We start from the raw sequence: 26,410 nt of genomic DNA on the forward strand, positions 1-26,410 counted from the left end.
GGATGTACAGCCGAACATTTGGATGTTCTAACATTGCCGTAGTATAGGATCTTACCAATACATTCGACTTTAGGACGGAGAAGACAAGGTGCAGCAAACTGAAGGGATACTTAACTTGTGAGGCGACCATGATGTTCCCTCCCATCCAACATCGTCTGTGTTGCTGGCACCTCAAACGGCTGAAGATTTAATTCTACACAGTTAGTCTTGAGGGGTTTGACCGCGGCTTCCCAGCTATCCCCGAAGTGCGGTGACCTTGGAGGTATGGAAGAGAATTGGATGCCCTGAGTTGAACGCTAACGTCTGGTTCTGGTGGGATTTAAACAGTTGTACAAGTACCGCCGTCGCACAGTGGGACCATCCCAAAAAAGACGGTCATAAATGTTAGAAGTGAATAAAATGGTCTAGCAGGCCACATATTGTGATTTTTCATTGAATAGATGGTTCCTCTTCTCGGCATCAACGATCCGTGAGCTAAAGTACAACTATCGCAGCGAGAGGTGGGGCACCAGTCGTCGCAAGCACGCTATAGTTCTCTAAGACAACGTGCTTGCACCAAGTGGTGTCCATCAAATATCAATGGCTGGCGCCGCCAATGTAGAGTTCTCATTCTCTGAGCATTTCCACAGGTATTTAATTACCGATTTCAGCCGCCTCACCGCAATGCTAAGGAAAAATTTATTTTATTGTTAGAAATTGTAAACATATGGAATAGGTTTTGTTTCGTCCTTAACCATGACTTGATAGTTTATCCTACTTTCATTATCAATATTTTCAAAATCTCAGAGCGCAGAAGCCTGAAGAACTAATGATCACGTGGGATTTCCTTAACAACAGTATGCGTGAGACAAGAACAAATTGTGCTAGGGAGGCGTACACATATTACGTAAGCACTTATGAGGGGGGGGGGGGTGGCTTCTGTCATTTTCTTACGCACCATGTAAATAAAAAACATTTGTTTGAAAGAAATCTTTCATGAGGGAGGGGGAGTCGAAAACCCCAGAAAAAAATGCTCACGTAATAAGTGTACGACCCCTAGACTATTTTAAGCTGATGTCACACCATAGCATTGGGGCAAATGAGAAGTAAAAAGAGAAATAAAAACAAATTGTGCGTTGCTGCACTTATCAAAATGATTGGCAAGACCGAAAGGACCACCGTCAGTAAAACCGAAATAACTGAGCGGGCGGAGGGTGGCGGAACCTAATTTCTTCAGGATTGGATTCCTGACAAAAAAATGAAGCTACAGTGTGAATTTCGTTGATGGGTACCGATAGGTACCTTTTTGAATTTTACAAGGAATACAGCAAGAAGATAATACAATAATAATTTTATACATAATAAAGACCGAGTACTTTCTGCGCGATCAAAATTAATTTACGAACGTTTAAGCGTGGCTTTATTAGTTTTAAGGCTACACTTTGTAATGGTGCCAAATATAATAGGTTTGGGCGATGTATACTTTGTGGCCAACATAATGAACAGTAAGATAAATGTTACAAGATTTAATAGAATTAAAAATCGACAACATGCTCAACTTGTATTAACTGCAAAGGTAAGATCCACCCAAATAAAATGACTCAAAACTATGTTTAGATCATCGTCAAGTATTCTACTAACAACCCATGACTCAAGTTATCAATTTGGATCATTTTGAAAAAATGGTTTTTGACCGTCTTTTTGAAGATTGGTCCTTCTGTGCGTCGGGGGTGACAATGGGTCAAATGGGGGTGAGAATGGGTCACTGTTTCAACTACATAGAATACTTGTGGAATAGATTTCAGGACAAGGAAACTAAATTATAAGAGACCCTTTTGAACGGTTTTGTTATCCGACCTCCAGACTGTCGATGAGGGGCGCTGACCCATTATCACCCCCCAGACCCATTGTCACCCCCGATGACGGTATTCGTTAAGTATTCGACGAGCTCCGACGAAATTGGTAGCGTTATCGCAATAAATGTTTTTTGGTACTTCCCGACGTGTTGCAAATCTTTTTAATGACGCTATGAACGATTCAGTAGAAAGGTTGCATCCTAACTCAAGATGTACTGTTTTGGTTGATAGGCAGACGAATACTGCCACAAATATCTGCAGCGAGGCAGCCTTCCGCGATGGCTGGCGAAGGTGAAATAGATCGCAAAAATCTATTCCAGTGTTCAGGAACGGAAATGTTAGTGATACTCGCACGGAAGGAAGATCTGCCTTGTACTGGGTAGGGTGACGCATTCATGAGTGACTTTTCGCACGAGATCACGTGAGCGGAGAGTCCAGAATTTTGACCGAACAATGGCGCTGAGTAGTGTTGGCCCCGCATGTAGTCGACTAAGATGGGTGTTTGTTCTTAAGGAGCATTGGCTGGTTTTGAACGTACGGTATAGCTGCATTATTGAGCCGACCTCGTATGCGAAGAACACCATCAATGAGTACGGGGGAGAGACCCTTCAACATAGTCGATTGCTTCACTTGACCGGTTGTGCGGATCGGATGCAACTCCTCGACAAAAGATTCTTGTATGGCGGGTTTAACAAGACTGACTAACGCTTCCTCGAGTTCAACAGTTGACAGCGGTCCAGCGGCCAGGTCCCGCTACGACATTATATGATCACTTCGATCATTATCAGTTCCAGGAAAAACTGTCATTTTTCTATAAACAATGGAAAGAAGCAGGATCATACAACAAGACACAACGTCTTGTTGTATGATTCTGCTTCCTTGCATTGTTGAAGAATCTGCGCATATGGCCGACCATGCGAACTAGGTCCGATAGGGAAGATTTCTTCGCTTCAAACGACTGTAGGAAACGAAAATTACAGTTTTTCCAGGAGTTGATTATGATCAAAGTAATCATCTAATGTCGTAACGGGACCTGGCCAAAATCTGTTCGCCTGTTGCAACCATTGAGGTCCTTGCCAGCATAGCGAGTATTCAATGAGCTCCTTCGCTGACATCTGATTTTTTTATGGTACCTGACATATTTTTTTAATTCGGAGTTTTTGGTAAAACATTCTAAAGTAGAGAGATCTTCTCAATAAATTAGATGATTTCATTGCATTTTATGATATAATGCAATCCCGCTCTTCCGCGAGAGGTAATGGTCGCTAGTTGGCATGTGGTAATGGTAATGGCCGCTAGTTGGCCTGTGAGCTGATATCTGATTTGACGTTTATGGAGGTCAACTGCTCCTACCGTGCCGTGCGTTTTGATCAATATAGTAAATAAGAAGGCGTGAATCCACTGCATCAGCACCTTCTTATTTACCACATTGGTCGAAATGTATATGAAAAATAAATCTTCAGCCGTTCGAGGTGCCAGTACCACAGGCGATGTCAGATGGGAGGGAACCTCACGAGTGTCCCTTCAGTTTGCTGCACCTTGTCTTCTTCGTCCTAAAGTCGAATGTAGGGGAAAGTGGGGAGACATGATCCCCGGGGCGGCTTGATCACCCCCTGTTTTATCGAAAACTAAAGTAGTTTTGTTCTAGGGTATTTTCTAGTATAGATCCTCTAGACAAATGACCTTTATGTGGTGAGCTATTTTTTGGATTGACAACCTAATTTATTCTGCAGGGCGATTTGTATGTTTTGACCTTCCTAAAGATTTTTTTATTGGCCACGTAAAATTTGTACAACTTTCCATAACAATGACCAAATGCTTTCGTTTTTTCACAACACACAGCCATATATAGGCCTAATGATCTGTACTGAGCTAAAAGCTGGATACAAATTTTGTAATATTTGAATCAACGCTTCATTATATTGTTCTAGAAATACAGATTTTAAACTATTAATTATTGAAAATTTGCAAACAATTTAGAAAAAGTAAAACAACCAATCTCGTGCATGCATCGCAAGCACAGACTTCAAAATCAAGCAACTTGCTGGTTTGGATCTAATCCTCTGTTCGAACAAGATTTCACGAAGTGCAGCAGCACGATGACACTGACTGGTAGTATGTTTAACGGAAAACCATTGATGGTGGTCGTCGGCATCGGTGGTCATCATTCATCATTCAACGAACCAGCATTTTATGTGAAGAAAGGGTTGATTATAAAAACGTCGTCTGTTGAGATCCCGAGTGATGCAGTGGCGATGCTGAAAATTTATTTCAAATGGTGGCGTCATCGAGTTTGTCGTAGTTATTTTATTATTTATTCATACTAAGGCCTGTGAGGTATAGATTCAGCTCGGTTCATGGCTTCACGTCGCCAACCACGCAGTCTACGGAGGGTCCGCAAGGCATCTTCCACCTGATCGATTCACCTTGCCCGCTGCGCACCTCGCCTTCTTGTGCCGGTCGGATCGTTGTCGAGAACCATTTTCACCGGGTTACTGTCCGACATTCTGGCTACGTGCCCGGCCCACCGCAGTCGTTCGATTTTCGCGGTGTGAACGATGGATGGTTCTCCCAGCAGCTCATGCAGCTCGTGGTTCATCCGCCTCCTCCACGTACCGTCCGCCATCTGCACCCCACCATAGATGGGACGCAGCACCTTTCGAAAACTCCAAGTGCGCGTTGGTCCTCCACGAGCATCGTCCAGGTCTCGTGTCCGTAGAGGACTACCGGTCTAATGAGCGTTTTGTAGATTGTCAGTTTAGTACGGCGGCGAACTCTATTCGATCGGAGCGTCTTGCGGAGTCCAAAGTACGTATGATTTCCAGCCACTATGCGTCTCCGAATTTCTCTGCTGGTATCATTTTCGCCAGTCACCAGTGAGCCCAAGTACACAAATTCTTCTACCACCTCGATTTCGTCACCACCGATTCAAACTCGCGGTGGGTGGCTCACATTGTCTTCTCTTGAACCTCTTCCTATCATGTACTTTGTCTTCGACGTGTTAATGACTAGTCCGATCCACTTAGCTTCCCTCTTCAGTCTGATGTAGACTTCCTCCGTCTTCTCAAGGTTACGTGCCATAATATCTATGTCGTCGGCGAAGCCAAATAGCTGGACGAACTTATTGAAAATTATACCACTCGTGTTAGGGTCTTCGTATTACCCCTTCCAAAGCGATGTTGAATAACGTAACCCTCGGCGCGTTTCGAAGGGACTCGTGAATGCTCCTGAAACTCGAACTACGCACATCACCCGATCCATCGTCGCCTTGATCAACCGTATCAGTTTATCCGGAAATCCGTTTTCGTGCATTAGCTGCCATAGCTGGTCCCGATGTATTGTATCATACGCGGCTTTGAAGTCGATGAATAGACGATGTGTGGGCACGTTGTATTCGCGGCATTTCTGCAGTACTTGGCGAATGGCGAACACCTGATCCGTGGTAGAGCGTTCGCCCATAAAACCCGTCTGGTACTGCCACATGAACTCCCTTGCAATTGGTGCTAGTCGACGGCATAAAATTTGGGAGGGTACCTTGTAGGCGGCGTTCAGCAATGTGATTGCGCGGTAGTTGCTACAATCCAGCTTATCGCCCGTTTTTGTAGATGGGATACACGACACCTTCCATCCATTCCTGCGGCAAAAATTCCTCCTCCCAAATCTTGGTAATGACCCAGTGCAGCGCTCTAGACAGTGCCTCACCAACGTGTTTAAATAGCTCTCCTGGTAGTTGGTCAACCCAAGGGGCTTTGTTGTTCTTCAGCCGGCAAATCTCCTCCTAGAATTCCTGGAGATCCGGAGCCGGTAAAATATGTCCTGCGCGCGTTCTCCCAGGTCCATCACCATACCGCCATCTTCGTCTGCCACATCGCCATTCAGGTGTTCTTCATAGTGCTGCCGCCACCTTTGGATCACCTCACGCTCGTTCGTAAGAAGGTTCCGTTTATGTCCTTACACATATCAGGCTGTGGCACGTGGCCCTTCAACTTCTCATAGAACTTTCGTGTGTTATTAGCGCGGTACAGTTGCTCCGTCTCTTCACGGTCTCGTTCTTCCTGCTGACGCCAGAAAATGCCTCGTTCGCCCTCGTTCGGTGTTGCAGCAATCTCGCCCATGCTGCATTCTTCTCTTCCACTAACTGCTCACATTCGCCGTCATACCAGTCGTTTCTCTGATCCGGGAACACCGTGCCAAGTGCAGCGGTGCAGCCATCTTCAAGAGACGCTGTACCTAGCTGCTCTTCCGTTGGGAGTGCCACTTTCAGCTGCTGGGCGTATCCTTGGGCTAGTCTACCGTCTTGTAGCCGCCCAATGTTTAGCCGCGGCGGACGACTCCGACGCGTATTGTACACCGTCGAGAGTTTTGAGCGCAGGCATACTCCAACGAGGTAGTGGTCAGATTCAATATTCGCACTGCAGTAAGTGCGGACATTCGTGATGTCGGAGAATAATTTACCGTCGATTAGAACGTGGTCGATTTGGTTTTTCGTTTCTTGGTTAGGTGATCTCCATGGGGCCTTGTGAATATTTTTGTGGGAAAAGAAGGTGCTTCGGACTACCATTACCTGGGAGGCTGCGAAGTTAATGCATCGTTGGTCGTTATCATTCGATACGGTGTGCAGACTATCCGGTCCGATGACCGATCCTCCCCTCCTACCTGTGCGTTCATGTCACCGATGACGATTTTGACGTCCCGCAGTGGGCATCCATCGTATGTCTGCTCCAGCTGCGCATAGAACGCTTCTTTCCTGTCGTCGGGTCTCCCTTCGTGTGGGCAGTGCACGTTGTTGATGCTTTAGTTGAAGAAACGGCCTTTTATCCTCAGCTTGCACATCCTTGCGTTGATTGGCTGCCACCCAATCAAACGTTGGCGCATCTTACCCAGCACTATGAAGCCGGTTCCCAGCTCGTTGGTGGTGCCACAGCTTTGGTAGGTAGCCGCTCGATGCCCGCTTTTCCACTCTTTCTGTCCTGTCCAGCAAATCTTCTGCAGCGCCACGACGTCGAAGTTGCAGGGATGTAATTCATCGTAGATTATCCTGTCGCAACCTGCGAAACCTAGCGACTTGCAGTTCCTTGTTCCAAGCTTCCAATCGTCATCCTTTATTCGTCGTCTACTGCCCATGATTTCATAATTGACGTAACAACCATTCCAATTGCGCGTGTATTTCGAATAATTTAAGGACACACGTCACACAATTAAAACACTTCAATCCGTTAGCACCTAAATGAGGTTTGGAGCATGCAACATATCGATGTTGCAGTGGTTTAATTAAGCTAGTAAAGGCGTAATAAGTTAAATTCGCTGATATTTTGAATGGTTGATACGTCAACTATGAAATCATGGGCAGCTAGATCATTGCCGATTATATCTATTCGTATTATCTCTTATATTGCTCGTAATTATTGGTTTTCCAGGCGGCTTATTGGGCCTGCGCAAACCTCCTGTATCGTCGGAGGGCCGTCGTGTCAGTTCTGTTTTGTGTCCCACCTGACACCAGGAGTTGGGTTTGTGCGCTTTTAGCGGCACAAGGTCGCTTTGGTGGGGCCTACTTGCGGATACATGCAGCTTTTTATAGGAATTTAACAGGGCCCACTGTCAAACCCCACCACATCCTAGACAAGCCCCACAACTCGCAGATGGCCAGGGGAGGGATCGTCAAGCCCTTGGACATAGTCCCTGCTGCCCGCAATTCCATGCTGCAATCAATTTTATTTACATATCAATTATCGATCATACATAATAGAATACGTTGCTGAAGTAGTACTTCGTTTTGCAAACGTTTCAAAAAAGTTTCATAAATCGATAGACAGAGACTTTCCGAAATCAAAACATCATATCATTTATGCTGACGGTTTTTATAGTGTTCATGTTTGAATTTCATCAAATCAGAGTTTTGAAAATCCTGCTTCACCTTGAAGAAGCCGATAACAATTTAAATTTGATCTGTTTTTTCTGCTTCGGTAAATCAATCTTCCACATCCACACGTTGTTAAAGTTATCGACCAATTTCTAATAACAGTTCGGAAACTTCCCGTGGGTTACCGCACCTCTGCAAGACGGTACGGTTATCTCTAAACGTTCGCACCATTTCATAAGCTGCTGCACATAGCCATAAACTCTAAATCAAAGTTCAACCCAATCCATCATCATCTTGGCAAGAAATTGAACAAAACAACGTTGCCCTTCCTCGCAGTTGCCGACAATCTTCGCTTAAATGGCTCACATTTCACAAAACTTAGCCCTACAAACGAGCATAAATAATTTACGATCCGTTTCCGGCAAGTTCAGCACGTTTCAGTCATTCCCACTTACTTCCTTTGCTTCAGTCGCAGTGGCAGAAAGCAACATAAGCAAACGTGTGTGTGAGGCGTTGGCTGCCGAGAGGTGCATACGTTTTCGTTTAACTGTATGAATTGGGTGCAAATAATCTCACCCCTTCTTTTCCCTAAGAAGAGATTATGTAGCTCACATACTGTGCATCGTTTGTTGGTTGAGCTAACTTCCGGAAAACGGTGAGAATTTATTTTTATGTCCAATCGGCACAACATGCACAGTGGTTTAGAACGGTAAAATACGCACTGAGAAAATATCTGGGCTATCTTTTCATGAACTTCAAACTGTAACAAACTTTGATTTGAACATTCAAAATAATTTACCTAGTAGTGATACTGCCTTCCTCACATTTAGTCAAGACACAGCCTTTTTCCTCATCATTTTGAAACGCAATATTTGATCATTCACAAATCCAATAGTGAAGTCCTGTAGAATTCGAATTGTTCTGATCAAATTGATTAAGGATCATTGTATGAAAACTTGGTTTATGTTTTCTTGGCTTTGTGTGCTCGCACAGACAGAAGTTTTATCAGCTCGTCGAGCTGAGTCGTTTGATATATAACTCTGTAGGCCTCCTATTAGAAGTTATTTGTTGTACGAGGAAAGCCATAGTGATAAATAATCCAGTGGCTTAGAAATCTGATAGGTTGTGCTGGTCAACCTCATATTGTTCTTATTTGTGTTTTTCGAAACCTAAGCTGTTTATGTTGGAAATGGTTTTTTCACCAGCGTTACTACCTAATCAAAGCAAATATTTTCAATTCAAATCAGAGCAAAAACAGATTCTAGATATTTAATTGACTAGTTTTTGCCTGGCGTATCAATATTGAAACTGCATATATTCCCAGGAAGATTTCTTAATAATAACATTTCGTTTTTTTTTAGCAGTTTTACATACTGTAATTCGTTCTTCTTCCCAGAAATAAACAGTAGAAAGATTTCATAAAACCACTTTGCTGCATTAAAGTCTACACCTCGTCCCAGGACTGGAATTATGGGTTGCGTACTACGGCGACGTGCGGTGGCGCATTCGAGAAAAACAGATCCATCATAAACTTTTATCAATAATTTTTCATCGCAGCTAGGTACCCACTCGCCGCCCGCCAAGTAAATTGGGTAGCATAAAAATACCGAGAGCGCGTTGACGTCAAAGTTTGATCGTAAAACTAATAGCACGCGACTTCCCCCAGAATGGCATACACACATGTTATTTATAGCCAATTTTACTTTCTTACCGAGCAAGAGAAAAAAAAAGAATTATCAATTATCAGCCAATGCTTGTAAGCATCGGCACGTCGAAGGGCCATCAAAGAGAAAGCATCATGGTCGTAATCGTGCTGTAAGTGAGGTGCGTGTCAATATTTCGGGAGTTGTTTTTCATCACGTGGAAAGTGGCATGTGAAAGGATGTGCTGACAGCGTGATGCGTGGCGCTGGGTGGTGGGGTGTGGAAGCGGGAGATAAAAGCCTTTTACGACTTCCCAAGCACCAATTTGGTTGTAATACGACTGAAAGGGAATTTGAGGGGCTGTTGAGTTAGGAATTTTAAATTTAATGCTTTGACATTTTCGGTTGCGTTGTAAGGAACGAGCAAAGATACAATAAATGATTTGTGAAAGGTGGTAGAAATGCTCTCAAATATAGAGAATTGGAATAACTTTTTCACCTCATCAGTGATATTTTTGATCTTTCTTGCATAAGATTTCGTGAAGTACAAGAAACCAGTAAGGCATTAATTCCAATAATGAATTCCAACAGCATAAAAAACTTGACAAACACCATGTTAGAACTGCAGTTTTTTTTCGTAAATCAGATACTTGAGGTCTATCTGTCTGTCTGTCCTGAATCCAAATAATTTTCACCTCGCATTTTCAGAGGCATTTTCTGAGTGGGGGTCTGTTCATTCATCGTTGAGGTTCCTGATTGGTAATAGGTAATTGTGCAAGTGGTCACTCAAAAATTAAGCGAATTATACTGAAAACCCAAAAAAAAAACTTAAACTAAAATGTGCATTTAAAGAAAAACCCTGAATATTTCCACAGAGCAGACACACAGGTGAGAAAAACGATCAAAAATCAAAACACATACCATCTTGGAAAGGTCATCGTTACTCGTCGCGGCATCATAGTAATTGTAGGATTTACGTGTGCGTGTGCTTGCATTTTGGTGGTAGTTGATGCCGAACAAGTTGTGGTTTTGGTGATGTAAATTAATGGAATTCATGGTAGATTCATGGATTGATGATGAAGATGGTGTTTGTGGTGGTGATGGCAAGAAGGAAGAAGCTCTGGTTCGATAGCGTACCTTTGGTGCGCCGACCTCTCGCGTCGAGATGCCCATCTTCTCGTGGTGCCGCAGCTGCACCGGGTAGATGATCTGGTAGATGTTGCTACCGATCTTGTGCACCAGCTCTTGATTCTGCTGGTGTTCCTTGAGCAGTCGTTCTACCTCACCTGTTGCGGAAAAAGAGGAGAAAGAAAAAGGACAAGTGGTTAGTCGAAGTTGAATTCAATTTTATGCTTCGCAATAAATCTGTGAAAGGGTTTGTAAATCACCCTGGACGAAGTCAGCCCGGCCGAGATGCTGTGTCACTTTCGTGCCTCTGCGCTCGTGATTTATGGGCTCCAGTGCCTTTCTGGTGACATTTTTCGGGAGTCGAGTTTTGATGAAGGCGCTTTTTATACGTACGGGTAGGCTAACGAAGACGAATGACGTGTACTTGACATATACAAAGTGCTCTTGAGAGCGAATTCATGTTGAACCACTATAAAACCATTAAGCCTATTTTGTCTGTTTCTGATCCGCCGGCACGGTACGCTCGACTGATACTGTTTCTCGTGTATCTCACTCATTAGGTTCAACAGAATTAACATCATAAAGATCATGGCATTAAAACCATTTTATTTGAAAAATGAGGATGAGTTACTAACTCTTGCACCGCACCATAATTGTTCCTGCTCCAGGTCTGTATAAAATGGCTCAATTCCAGACACTAATGCACCGCTGTCCGAAGGCTGGTGATAGTGATGGGACGAAGTTTCAATTTAATTTCCATTTCGCTAAAACTGTAATTAAATTAAATGAAAATAATGCCATTTACGGTCGACACGCTATAGTTGCTGATTCTGTTACGTAGAAGCTCAACAAAGCTTTGCCCAGGGACAAACACCGCCTGATGCCTGGCTGACTGTCATTGGCAACTACGGAGGAAATGTGTCTCACTTCGAAATGAGATCGAAATATGTACATACCTAATTGACTTTTTGGCCTGGGTGTTGATGAGTACAAAACGCCAGCTCCGATGACAATCATCAAAAAAAATTAAAACCAGATTGATCAGCTTAGTGATGATTGTGCTTTTCTGGTGGATTATTGAAAAGATTTGAATGTACACAAAATCATAGACCGCATTCCCTGTTACTTGTATTTGTATTTATTGAATAATACGTTAGTCTGTAGTACGTAGCTTTTAGTCAGGCCAAGGAAGGTTATTATAGCCTATTGTGAGCAAAAAGAATAATACTTGTTTAACTTTTCATTTTCTTTTTTTTTTCAGCACTAGTAAAAAAACAACACAAATCTTTTGCAAAAAAGCTCCATATTGCACAATTTGTCGAGAGCTTTAGCATGAGCTTGATTGACCGCCCATTATAGGATTTTTTTTGGATTGGGTTCGAGGGGCGGAGAGTTTCGTCTTAGATAACAAGTTGTCAACAAGATAGGAACGCAATTGATGATGAATAGAATAGTCAAACTGAAGGTATATGATAGAAATGGAAACGGTATGGAAGTCCATTTCCAGTTCTAGTGATTACCTTTTGGACATTCACTGGACGAGGAAATGCCAAACAAGAAGAGTCTATCCAAATCTCTCGGTAGTTGGGGCCCTCAGTGTGGACGTCTCCTCCACACCGGAACTGGGGAATACTCCTCGGCATTGAAAGATAGACGGAAGAGGGACGCTTTATCCCCCTACAAGCTTTTTTGACAGCGCAAGGTATCACGCAGCTGTTTCTGAGGAGGACTACGAGAAAAGGAGCGAATCCAGATTGGCGTTCTCGGGGCGCTTTGTTCCTTTGAATTCTAGACGGACGAAACGACATGGGATTCAATCTCTCGAGGAGCAGTATGCAGCACAACCGTACTCAACAAACTGTCAGAACCATGTACGCTGGAAGTACAACGAGCTTCCACGGCACCACGAACCCATATTTTCGGGCAGTAAGACCCATCAGTCGCTTTTCGAGTACCCTGTTGACACCAACTCGGGTCATAACTCCGAACAAATACAGCGTTTCAGGCGTCCCGGGCACTGAGTGGTAAACCATACCTCTACCAACATTCTCCTTAACCTTATCCTGCTCTTCCTAATAATAACACCTACGGGCCCAAACGCAATCATGGTCTAACCAATCAGAACTTCCTACCCATCATAGTGCCCCTTTGGACGCTCTTGACGACACCAAAATGGACTCCCAAAGCACACTCTTCTCCATAGATCAGCGTACCATATTTAAGACATTATCGCCCTCACCTGCGTCGGATTCGGTATAAGACAATATTCCTGCCTCTTTACAACTCCCGCGCTTTCATTAGAGGTCAATTTCTGTCTTCAGTGGAAAATCAACGGGAACTGGAAAAAACTACCAAAAGAACAACAGTTAACTCTGCACCATAACACTCCAGGAGGTCAGCCGTGCCTGGTCCGCTTCTCAGGATCCTTCCCTCTGAGGGAAATACAAGTGGATATGTAAGGTCGGTTCGAATATTCGACACTCAATTGCAATAGGAATTTCCCTTTTGAACTTTTATATAGTTTTCGGCTGATTTATTAGGAGCTGATTTGTGTATTTTTGGATTTTTTGATCGAATCGCATCAGCCAAAACCTATATAAAAGTTCATTTAATCATCATACAATATTCTGTGAAATTCTGTAGCATACCAACTTCCGTTTTTGCAATTCTGAGGTCAATCGAGCAATCAGAACCAATTTCCAGATCGAATGAGTGACAGAGGTGTATTTTCCTATACATTTTGGCTGAAATCCCCATACAAACTTCAAATCAAATGCGCCAGCTTATGCAACAAGCGATTGAACTGAAATTTTCAGAGATTGATTTTCTCACCGAAAGACACAATCCTGGGGGGTGCCCCGTGGAATTAGACAACTTTTTGTTTCCTGGGCCAGTCTACTCCCCACTAACGCTCCCCGAATTCTCCAAGGACGTCTTTGACGCCACTAGTTCTTCCAGTCCTTAAACTAGTACTCAATCTGGAAGAAGATCTCTCCGTTGGTGGTCAGATGAGACTCGTCAAACCGTCACAGCCAGAAGGAAGGCTCTACGAACGCTCAGGAGCCTTCTTCGTGGACACCGAAATAAGATATAAACGCATTGGAGAACTACTAGCAAAAGTACTACGAATATCGTACGGTCATCCAAGAACTCAAAAGAAAGCAGTCAGAGGACTTCCTTGACTCATGAATTCATGACTCAGAGTCATATTTATAATCATGACTGAAATATCTGAAATCATGACTCCAAATAAATGGTTTTGGACATTCTAATTCTAAGCATAACGCGAAAACCTTCAGATTTTTTTCATTGTTCTCACGGTGTTCCTGGCAGATGATTTCTGTATTTTCGCTACAAATTTTAGAAGTATCTAATTTTTGTAGTAATAATGTCGTTTTTTGCGAGTGGGGAGCATGCCACGCGCGAGTGACTTAAAAAAATTGTTTGTTTTGTTTTCTCTCCTTAATTCTAGTCGGCAATCTGCGAAAAAAAAATCGACTTCAATCCACTGTTTTCGGCTGAATGAGTTCTGTGTAGCGGACTAAGACGTACGGAAATTTTTTTGACGATTTTTCGCTATTTAGGTTACCGTATAAACCTTTCTGCAAAAAGGTGAATTAACATCAAGGAAGGAGCGCCCAACAGAGCTCTGGTCCCCACACGTCCCAATCTCACACTTCCACGAGTCGTCCGATGACAAAAGACCGCCAGCTAAGGGTTGTTGTCCCTATGACATCAGATAGAGTGAGAAGGTACGTCTCGAGCGTCTGTTCACCAGAAGGTGCGGCTCAAACAGCGTCTGCCTGGTATCCAGCGGCTGATCAACGAAATGCTGTATCGCGTCAGCTATACCTAAGGTGGCAGCCAGCGCCACCAGCGCGATGTAGGTAACGCGACCCCGGTAAGGTAGCTTATAGCCTCTCAAATACCACGAAAAATGCGGATAAAAAAAAGAGAACGTTATTTTTGGCAACCGACCCGGCAACGAAATAAGGTCTATGATTGGAAACTCGGTACCTGGAATGTCAGGACCCTAAATGAACCTGGACGAAGGGACGGGAACGGTTGACATTTCTTTTTATCATTAAGGCCCAAATTACCGTAATCCAGTCATTGACAAGAAAACAGCCACGTGCTTGTACAACCCCCAGAAAAAAATCCGCCCACTGAGGAGAAAATGCATTCCCCAGCTGAATCGGGGAAGCACTCTTGTTTTAAAACTACATCAACATATAGTGGTGACTTCAATACATCCGTGGAATGCTTCATTTGGATGAATTTCGTAATATTATTTGAAAAAACTGCCTTTTGCAGAAAATATTGCAAAGTTGAACAAATATTTTTCCAGGAGGGGAAACCGTCGATTTACTCTCACGCTCTCTTATACTTTGCAGATACTCGAAAATCATCGTTCAGTGTTGCGTGTTGATTTGTTCTCTATGTTATGCTTGTTTTCTCGAATATGTACGTAAACATCAAGCAATAATCTATGAAAATGATGCTTTTCATGCTACATATTGACACTAAATATTAGATGTGAGCTAGAACTGTAAAAACGCAAGCATTCATAAGCAACGCAGGTTATTTATTTTTTCATAATTCAAGTATTGATAATGTAATGAAATGCTAAAATAATAATATAATGCTAAAACGGCATCACTTTTCATGTACACAGAGAGAAGACCGATCATATGGTCATGTAAACAATCCATTGAATCTGGACAAACATTTGAAAAGGTAGTCAACTGCATCATAATTTTACATTCATGTAAAATGCATGTAGGAAATTGTGTAATTAGGAGAAGGATGCACAACAAATCAATCTCAGATGCATGTTTGAGGTTATTTATGCGTATCACTATAATCTGTGCGCTGTACAGGTATTGAAAAGTACGTTAATATTTTGTGGAAATATATAGAGTTTGATACCTTTTGAAATGTTTGTGTACTTTGTACAAAATCAGATCTGAGCGAAAGAGTAGGCTCTCCGCGAAAAAAAAGAAACGAACAGCAAGAAAAAGAAGTTGATTTGATGTATGACATTTGAACCTTAAATCTGCCCCAAAGTAAAAGAAAAACAAAAACACGGCAGCCGCAGCAGCAGCCACGACCAAGCAGACGACAGTCACCATATGATTTTTTATTTTCTCTCCCCACAATTAATGTTTCTGTACACTCATTTCACGACGTATGACCGTTTTTGGTGGTAAATGATTATTTCTCTACTCCTTGCTCATTTTAGAGACTAGAACTAATGAATTAGTACCAACGGCTAGCATTCTTTCTGGGCTTTGCGCCACAGGCAATTAAACTCGAATCTGTTCTGTTTGCGCTGCGCACGAACCGAAGCAAGAAATCTGCTGACTGCACCGACGGCTCGACTCTCACGCAGCAGCAGGCAGGAACATACAAACAGTTTGCCTCATCGGTAAAAAAAAATGTCATAATGAGGCGTACATTTTTTTTGGAAAACTGTTTCGGTTTATGTGGTGCGTGAAATTTGACCGGATAAAATGTAAACATTCGCATAATCACAGTGTTTTACTGTACATTTCCCAACACTGCCTGGACGAGTGAGCCTACTGGCTCGCGAGCTGCAGAAGGTTGGAGTGAACGTGGCCGCTATTCAAGAAGTCCGATGGCCTAGATCCGGAGAACGTGAATTCCGAGCCGTGGACCCCACGACCAACACTGCATTCAAGTATAACATCTATCACAGCGGTGGCGGAAAAGCAGAGCATGGAGTTGGTTTCGTAGTGATGGGCAAGCAGATGAAGCGAGTGATGCATTGGAAACCCATTAGCGAACAAATCTGTGTGTTGAGGATACGGGTCAAATTCTTCAATTACAGCCTAATAAACGTTTACGCACCGACAAACGATAAATCCGACGACGTGAAGGACACGTTTTATGAATGTCTTGATAAAGCCTATGGAGAGTGCCCAAAGCATGACGTGAAAATTGTTATCGGAGACGCTAACGCTCAGGTCGGTAGAGAGGACTTATTCCGTTCCATAATCGGCCTTCACTCCGCTACCAATGACAACGGCCTACGGATAGTAAATTTTGCTGCTGCCAGAGGGATGGCCATCAGTAGCACCTACTTTGCACGAAAGAACATCCGAAAGCACACCTGGAGACACCCAAATGGTGAAACTTGTAACCAGATAGACCATGTTCTGGTGGATGGGCGCCATTTCTCGGATGTTATCGATGTGCGGACATTCAGAGGTCCGAACATTGACTCTGATCACTACCTCGTTGTCAGTAAAATTCGATCACGGTTGTCAACTGTATCGAACGAAAGATCACAGCGAACGATGCGTTACAATATCCAGCGATTGTCGGCGGAAGGAGTATCGGCCAGAAGCTCGACGAACGGATAAGTGCAATCAACGTTAGCGACAACATCAACGATCTATGGGAGTCGATCCATGGAGCGGTGAGCACAACAGCACGAGAAGTGGTAGGCACTGCACAGAGGCGACCCCGGACGGGTTGGTTCGATGTGGAGTGTCAGAGAGTGACAGTGACGTGACGCCTACACTAGATGAGGTTAAAAAAGCTGTTGAAGGAAGCTGCGGGGAAGGACCAGCTCCCGGCTGAACTTCTCAAACATGGCAGTGAGCAGCTTTATGAAGTTCTGCACCATATTATGTCGAAAATATGGGAAGACGAGGAAATGCCTGCTAGCTGGTTGGACGGCCTCATTTGCCCTCTCTTTACAAAAGGGTACAGACTGGAGTGCGTCAATTACCGAGGAATAACCCTCCTTAATTCGGCGTACAAGATTATGTCCCGTATTCTGTTCAACAGATTGAGACCGCTTGAAGAGTCCTTCGTCGGCGAATACCAAGGAGGTTTTCGTAAGGGCCGATCAACGACGGATCAAATGTTTACCCTGAGACAAATCCTTGATAAATTCCGGGAGTACAACTTGCAGACACATCATCTGTTTATTGATTTCAAGGCGGCGTACGATTCAGTGAAACGGAATGAATTATGGAAAATTATGCTGAACATGGTTTTCCGGCGAAACTGATACGGCTGATTCGTATAACGTTGGACGGATCGAAATCAAGTGTAAGGGTTGCGGATGAAATATCGACGTCATTTGTTACCTTAGATGGATTAAAGCAGGGTGATGCACTCCCGAATCTACTGTTCAATATAGCGTTCGATGGAGCGATTAGGAGAGCTGGCGTGCAAAGAAACGGTACCATTATCACAAGATCGCATATGCTCCTGGGTTTTGCGGACGATATCGATATTATCGGAATTGATCGCCTTGCCGTGGAAGAGGATTTTGTGCCTTTTAAGAGGGAGACAGCGAGGATTTGACTCACGATCAAGACCAGCAAAACGAAGTACATGATCGCTGGCTATCAACGTGGGTTCATTAGTAGTGGTGGTAGCGAAATGGTGCTAGATGGTGAAAAATTTGAAGTGGTAGAAAAATTTGTGTATCTTGGAAAGTTAGTGACATGCGACAATGATGTTACCCACGAGGTGAAAAGGCGTATTGCAGCTGTAAATAGGGCTTATTACGGACTTCGTAACCACCCTAAGTTCCGTAGTCTGCAAACGAAAACAAAACTCGCGCTGTACTCTGATTCTTCCGGTGGCTTTATACGGCCATGAAACATGGACGTTAAAGGAGGCTGATCGGAGAGCTTCCGGAGTGTTTGAGCAAAAGGTGCTGCGGACAATACTCGGCGAGAAACAGGAGAACATAATCTGGCTGCGTCGCATGAACCACGAATTGTACCAGGTGTATAGAGAACTGGATATTATAAAGCTTATACAACACGGCAGACTACGGTGTGCTGGTCACGTTATTCGTATGCCGGAAAAACGTCAAGCGAAGATAATATTTAGTAGAGAACCCGGAAGAGGCCGCGGGCTTCGTGGAAGGCTGCGTACACGATGGCTTTTTGCAGTGGAAGAGGACCTGAGGGCGCTCAATGTTCAGGGCGACTGTAAGCGATTGGCCCAGGATCGAGTCCAGTGGAGAAGGTTACTCCGTTCGGCTGCTGCTGGAGTTGCTCACCAAGGCCGGCGTTTCACGACGCAGATTTTTACCGAGAAATCATTTTGTGGGAAAAAAAAGCCTGATAAGAGAAAGCTATTTATTCCTCACTGTCAAAGCCGCAAAAAGTTGATTTGCTTGTTTTCTCACCTATTTTATCCTTTTCATGCCTTCACTAATGCAAACAAGAGTAGCCTTCATGGAACAAATAACATATCCCAACAAGCGTAACGTCTAGAGTGAGTGCAACTTAGTGCCACTTAGTGCGGGCGGTCGCGCTGCAGCAAGGTACCCGGCAGAACGTGGAACGTTATAGACGGAAGCGGAGACAGCCGACCCGCCTTTTTCAGGAGTAGAAACGCCGCCTGGAAGAAGCGGAGTGCGAAGAGATGGAACAGCTGTGCCGTTCTAAAAAAACACGCAAGTTCTATCAGAAGCTCAACGCATCCCGCAAAGGCTTCGTGCCGCAAGCCGAAATGTGCAGGGATAAGGTTGGGAGCATCATGACGGACGAACGTGTGTGTAGTATTCGGAGTTAATGTTAAACCTTTTGAAATTATTCGTAATTTCCTTTATTACATTATCTGATCCTATAAGAGTGTTATGATTCGGAAGCCCCAATTTACCGTAAAATCTTATAGAGTAGAGTGGGGCAAGAGTACGCACTTAGTTTTCAATCGATCATGTGGCCCTTATGAAGCAAGCTTCTGCATATCAAATCAGTGTCGATGATTCATATACTCTTCCTTTATGTTACCCAGTGGAAAAAATATTGAAATTATTGAGATTCGTTCTAGTAGAACCCTTATTGCAAGACAAGTGAAAAACGCACTTTTACCCCACCGGTGGGGTAAAAGTGCGCATCGGGTGGGGTAAGAGTACGCATTTGTCCAATCATGTGCTTTAAGTATATATTAACACAAATAAGAGTTGATAACATTTAATTGATGTTTAATGAGCATATATTAGGGAATGTTTAAAGATAACGTAACTCTTGAAGGGGGAGGGGGTCCTAAAAATGTGCACTTTCATACGAAAAAACATTGTTTTTTATATATACAAAAAAAACTACAGAGGTAAAAATATATATATCAGGTTTCGCGTGGCGTATGCAAAGGCATTTTCCTTAAAGAAAGTCTACCAATCACGTAACGTAAAATTTGGCTATTTCATCACCCCTCCCCCTATCTTACACTATTTGTATGAATCCTCTAAAAATTATATGGATCGTTACACATCTCACAACCCCTCCCAGCTAAACGTTGCGTAATTTATGAAGGTTTCTTTTGATTAAATGGAATTATCATTTAGATGAAATTGTGTTTTCGTACTATGTTTAGGTGTACAACAAGTCCTAATACAATTTCATTACTTCGCTTCAGTGCTTTGTTCGCTAAGTCCTTTCTAACACCGAATTACTTCAACTTATCCTAAAAACTTGTGATAATTTCGAATTTTTCCCTTTTTTCTTAGTTGTGGATCTTTACGCTTTGGAAGAAGTCTTATTTCGGCCGGAGATACGGGTTTGACATCATAACTTGAAGATTCATATGCGTACTCTTGCCCCACCGGTTCCTGCGTACTTTTACCCCCCAGTCCCAAAAAATATTCAAGTAATGATTTTGACTTCTTGGAAAACCAACCGGATTGGTGTTCTGCACCATAAAGAACTCTATACAATAGGTTATCGAAATGGTATAATGTTCACCTAATTGAACGTATATATGGTAATGAAATACTAGTTGCGGAAATCCAATTATTTTTAGCAAAATGACCAAAAAGTTATCTAACTCCATATCTCCATTGTTGTTTATTCAAATCGTTTACAATTACACATGATAATAGTTGGCCAGAATACCTGTCAAACTGATGCAGTGCTGCTAGTTTATCTTTTTTTATTACTTCAAAAAATTGAAAACGTACTCTTACCCCACGCGCACTCTTGCCCCACTCTACTCTACTTGTATTGTCGAACATACACAACACACCATACACTACTACGAAAGTATGCGTTCAAGATAGAGTAACGGGGGTAAAAGAAAGTGAGAGACATATCGCAAACTTGTTCATGCGATATATGATGAGGATGATTTTGTTTGAATATGTACTGCGTCGAACCCGATGTGGAAGAGTTGGTGTGGGTGAGATCAGAGCAGGCGAGGTTGAGTATCGCTTCAACGAGAGGTGTACCGTCAGTTTATTGACGATTTTAGAAACGGAATGTCGCACCGCCATTCTTTTATTTATTTTATTTCGTCAACCAACGTAGACTAGTACATATACATATACATGTTTGTTTTTGTAATGCTATAGTATAATTAAATAATAGGTTTTTTTAGTAAAGTGATGTATAATTTTGATTTTGAATTTATATTGCTGAATTTGTAATGTTTGTTCTTTGGAAATACTGTCTAATGTTATGCCGAGACATTGTTAAGTCAATAGTTTCGCAGTGTTGATTGTAAACGGCCATCATTCGGTTGAGAGGCCCAAATTTGGCGTAATTTGTTCGGCAGTGGTTAGTTAAAAATAATGTTCTATGTCGAAGTAGCCGAGAAGGTATGTAAAAGTTAAATTTCGATAAAATTTCAGTTGAATCAACACGTTGAGAAACTATATCGTTAACAAATGAAACCGTTGCACATTCTCGACGCTCTTTCAAAGTTTGTATATTTATAAGCATGCAACGTGCTTCATAAGATGGAAGAGGAAATGACGTCCAACCTAATTTACGAAGAGCGTATAATAGAAATTGTTTTTGTACTGACTCTATTCTTTCTTCATGTGTGGTTAAATACTCCAATATGGATCTTACATATGAAATATATAGTGTTTTGATTGTGTAGGGATCCTGAAAGTTGAAACAGAAGCGCTTGATAAAGCCTAGCATATTATTAGCTTTGTGAATGATTGTGTTATAGTGATCAACAAGAGTTAGTTTCGAATCTAAAATCACTCCTAAATCCCTAACTCTTTCGTGTCTTTCTACAGTATTGTTCCCTAATACAATTTGTGTATTTGGTGTTATTCTTTTTCTGCTGAATGATATTATGTTGCATTTCTTAACATTCAGTTCTAATAGGCTTTTCTGCACCATGTATAGAACATGTGTATTTCATTCTGGAATATGATTATGTCGTCTTCATTTTTATTTCCATAAATAGCTTTATGTCATCGGCATAAATTAAAATCTTTATATTTTGAGAATGAAGGTAATGTCATTTACATATAATATAAATAAAAAAGAGCCAAGATGGGAGCCTTGTGGAACTCCTGAAGTGACTTGAATGGGATTGGATTTCTTTCCGTTAAATTTTATTACTTGTTGCCGGTCTGTGAGATAAGATTCAAGCCATCTAAGGAGTCCTGGCTCAATTCCAATTTTTGCAATTTGAAGAGTAACATTGGAATGTCAATACGATCAAACGCCTTGCTAAAGTCAGTGTATAGAGCTTCCACGTAGTTACCATTATCCATTGCATTAAGAGAATAGTCAATGAATTCTATTAAATTTGTAGCGGTAGAGCGACCTTTGAAAAATCCATTCGTAATTCTGTTTTAAGTTGTGAAAATAATTTTTCATTGATAATGGATTCAAAAAGTTTGGGAATGCAAGAGATAATGGCTATTCCACGGTAATTACGAATGTCAGATTTTTTGCCTGATTTGAAGATAGGCACAAGGTAGGAGCTTTTCCATACCCTGGGAAAATTTCCGGATATCAATGACAATCTGAAGAGCCAAAACAAAGGTGCAGTCAGCTCTTTAGCCAGACTCTTCATAAATATCGGTGGAATACCATCAGGACCAGGGCCTTTAGATGCATCTAAGTTTTTAAAGCGTTTAGAATATCGTTCACCATGATCTGATTAACACCGATATCCCTAGCGAATTCTGGGATAGGCGCAAAAAAATCTAGGTCGCGATCTTGTTCCGAAAAGGTGGTGTATATTTCTTGGAAGAAATCTCCAAAAAGATTACAGATATCTTCCGAGCAATTACCGACGCGTTCGTCTAAAAACATGGTTGACGGAAAATTGTCTGATTTTAATTTTGATTTTACGTAATTGAAGAAGTTCTTTGGACATGACTTTATTTCGTTTTCTGTTTTCGTGTTGTGTTCTTCAAATGCTACATCAATTGCTAATTTTAATTGATCGCAGATGTTCAAATATTTTTCCAAATTTTCATTCGTCTTGTCTAGCTTGTAAGTTTTATGTAATTTTGTTTGCGATTCTTTAAATTTTTTATTTGCCTATTGTACCAAATTGGATATTTTGAATTTCCGCTCCGTCGTTTTCTTCTTTTTGGGACCTCGTCAATAATAATATCAAAAATAATGTTATAAAAGACATCAACGGAAGATTCAATATTACCTTCATTCTCTAAAATTTGCTTCCAGTTAAATCTACTTAGCTTATGTCTAATGTTGTCATAGTTTGCTTTGTTGTATTCAAGGACTTCTTCAAAGTCACAGTCGCTGGGTTTTTTATATTCATGAACGAACACAGAGTATTCGATTGCCGTGTGGAATGTTTCGTTTTTCCATAAGGGATTCAATGATTTAGTCACACAGAAATCTTCTTGAATATTGGTTAGTAGGAGATCAAGGTAACAGTTCTGTTGATTTTTAATGTGATTGATTTGGTTAAGTCCTAGGCTAGCAGTTCTGTCAAATATAAACATAAGTGTTTCATTTTCCCCAGCGACTGGAAGTAGAATTTGTTCGTTCTCTGAATCCGGAATAAAGTCAACGGTGCGTTGGTTAAAGTCTCCGTAAATATGTACTTTGACTTCAGGTGGAAGTCCTGATAAAATTTCTTCTGCAGTTTTTAAAAACTTTCATAAGATGTTGTTTGCGCATGTTCCGGTGGGAAATACACAGAGGAGAAAACATGGGTTTCTCCTGCAATGTTAGATTTCACCCAAACATGCTCAAAGTTCTTATATTTTTTGTAGTTATTATTTCTGAATCAAAATTGCTAGAGATTGCGATTAGAACACCACCGCCAGACTTTTTTTTGATTCTAAGAAATCGCGATCGTCCCTGAATACGTTAAAGCTGCTTCCAAAAGTTCTTCACTATTCACGCTTTCATCCCAGCTGGTTTCAGTTGCCAAAATAACCGAGAAGGACGAGCTTAAGATGTTATTATGAATTTCCTTCATTTTAGCTGGGCTTTTCATGCGATTGAAATTTTGACAGTAAATCAAAACTTCAGTGGCATTCTGTTTTGATAAAGAACTTGTTGGAAGCACGTTGGTTGTTAAAATATTTACCCCGTTGGTCGATAAGATCGTCCTTACTTGCGAAAATTTCCGGGGGAAGGAGAGTGGTACCTCGTTGTGCTCTCCCGTAGTTGCTGCAGGCGATGTGTCCGCTCGCTGGACAGGTATTGTCGGTATGACTGTAGATCAGCTGCAGCTTCTGCTGGCCCAATTCCGTATTCCTGATGTACTTGGATGAATATTTGATGTAGATGTTCTGGTGCAGTCGGCAGTCCTTCAGATGCAAGGAGCATCCTGATGCTCGTTGGAGTCATTCCCTCGACGCATACATTAGCAGACTGGTCCTTCATGTATGCCAAAAACAACCGGACAACCTTCATAATCCTCGGGTCACGTAGTCTGGCTTTAAGGAAACGGCCGTCTCCTTCGGTGGATTGCTGAGTCAGACGGACGATGGGTGGTCTCATCGGATCTAACTCAAATTGGCTGTCAGGATTCGGTAGTTGTGTTTCCTGTTGTTGTTGCTGATATATTTGGTGTTGTTGATGATTTTGTTCTTGTTGTTGTCGTAGATGCTGTTGTTGTTGTTGCTGGTGCTGTTGCTGAAGGCTTTGCAGATCTCCGATATTTGGTTCACTCTGTTGGTTGAGGATTGGTGGAGGTGTGGGTTTTGTTTTTTTGGCCGGGTTTATCGTTTCACCTTTTTTGAAATTGATGAACGATTTTGCAGCAGGAGCAGAGAGCTGCAATTGGGTGGTCTGTAGATGCTGGGGGTCCGGAAAATTGATGCTTTGCCATTACGAGCAGCTGTTTGTCTGTAGATTTGTTGTTATTGTTGTTGTTTTTGCTGGTGTAGGAAGTTGTAACGTTGTTTTTGCTTCTTATTGGTGGAGCTTTTTGTTTATGATGTCTTTTACTGTTAGTCGCCTTTTCATTCAGTGGATTATTGGTGAGGGTGTTTCTGGAGATTTCATGCTGCCGGTATTCTTCCAGTTTTTTCCAGTCTGGGCTCCAGCTGCATTTTTTTCCTGGCAGAAAGCATTTCCAACCAGCTTTATTAAGGTGTCTAACACAACTTCCCTTTACTTGCGCCATTTTGCGCGTCGCTCAGCGAAAAGCTCTGCAATGGCATCACGCGAAATTTTCTGCCGGGCAGGAGATGGGTTTGGTTGGTGCTGTTTTACTTTGATGTTGAGTGGAGATTGTGGATTGTGAGCCCCAGCAACTAAATTATTTTCAGTGGAGTTTTTGTCTTGGGATTCCTCTGCTAGTTCATCCGCCAAAGTCTTGTTTGCGAGCGTTGAGATTTTGTCAGTACTGCAGTCAATATTGGAAATAGCAGCAGAAACTGACCTGACCTCCTCTAAAAGTTGCTCACTCAAAGAAATTAAGTGAGGGAAGTCTCCAGTTGTACTTCGTTTTGCTACTGCTGATGTAATTTCAGTTATTGCCGCAGTCACAGCTGACTTGGTTAAAGTTACCAAGTCGCTCTTGACTTGAAAATATTCAATGGCGGATTCGTCCAAACATTTCGGTTGGGATACGACATGACTTAGTCGGTAGGAATTGTGTATTATTCTAATTGCCACATGAAAATGGATGCTTGCCACATTCCATGGTGAAAGTTCTTAAAATAAATAAAAACATGGAGCGAGCAGGTCTCCATGGTTGAAAAAAAGATGCCGGAGCGAGCAGGCCTCCGTGACATGAATAAAAGTAAAAGACTGGAGCGAGCAGGTCTCCGTGGCATGAATTAAGTAAAAGACTGGAGCGAGCAGGTCTCCAGGTCTAGAAAAAAATACCGGGGCGAGTAGGTCTCCGAGGTAAGAAAAAAATGCCGGAGCGAGCAGGTCTCCGAGGGTTTAAAGTAAGTCAGAGCGAGTAGGTCTCTGACGATTAAAACAAATTGGAGCGAGTAGGATTCTGATCCGATGTCTAAAATAAATCGTGGGCAACGGTTCAAACAAAAATATTGCTCCCAGGTCAGATAAGAATCAATTGGGTATGAATGTTTCTTCCGAAGAATGGATTGTGTGGTCAAATCTGGATTTGAAGCTTGTTTCTGGAAATTTGATTGATAAATAAAATTTATATTTGTACCAATAGTGGAGGTATTAGTAGATCCACAAAAGAAAATATTAAAAAAAAAATAATTATGGGAAATTTACAGCTTAAATATCGTAGTCAATAGATAAACTAATAAATTTGCTAGCAAAAATGAGATTGATGTCATTTAACATCAACAATTACCAAATATTGCTTGCACCACTATGGGTACACTGTTCCTTTAGTTGCGGTAAAAATTAATTTTGGTTCCTATAGTGGTGCTATCCATTAGTTTCTTATGGGACTCGCCACTATTGGTACAGTTGCACCACTATAGGTGCAAGAGAGTCAATTTTGTTAAGGAAAAACATTGTTTTCAATAGTTTTTCAAGCGAAATCTTACGATAAGTTGCATTTAACAGGATATTTGAAGCACGACGCATCAACTGAAACCATCGTAAAGTGTATAAATATGATAAATCTCATCAAAACCCCACTACCTCCACTATTGGTGCTACCTCCACTAAGGGCACAGTTACCCTTTCGAATATTGAGTTTGCATTTATAGATTGAATTTAAAGATTCTTGATTGAGAATGATTTATTGTGTGCAACAGGACCTAATGTTTCAAACTGAAAAAAT

General features: G+C 42.0%; 1 protein-coding gene across 1 annotated transcript in view; it reads right to left on the minus strand.

Moving 5' to 3' along the window:
- The window catches only part of LOC134206849 (uncharacterized), a 724,314-nt gene extending 713,418 nt beyond the window's left edge, over positions 1-10,896 (minus strand). The window contains exons 1-3 of the mRNA XM_062682581.1: positions 10,859-10,896; positions 10,726-10,805; positions 10,259-10,623 (exon numbers count right to left, since the gene is read on the minus strand). Coding sequence (XP_062538565.1) covers positions 10,259-10,623; positions 10,726-10,805; positions 10,859-10,896 — 483 coding nt within the window. The remainder of the gene's footprint in view (positions 1-10,258; positions 10,624-10,725; positions 10,806-10,858) is intronic.
- Between the last annotated feature and the right edge of the window lie 15,514 nt (positions 10,897-26,410).

This window comes from Armigeres subalbatus, chromosome 1 (assembly GCF_024139115.2).
Source record: "Armigeres subalbatus isolate Guangzhou_Male chromosome 1, GZ_Asu_2, whole genome shotgun sequence".
Lineage (NCBI taxonomy): Eukaryota > Metazoa > Arthropoda > Insecta > Diptera > Culicidae > Armigeres > Armigeres subalbatus.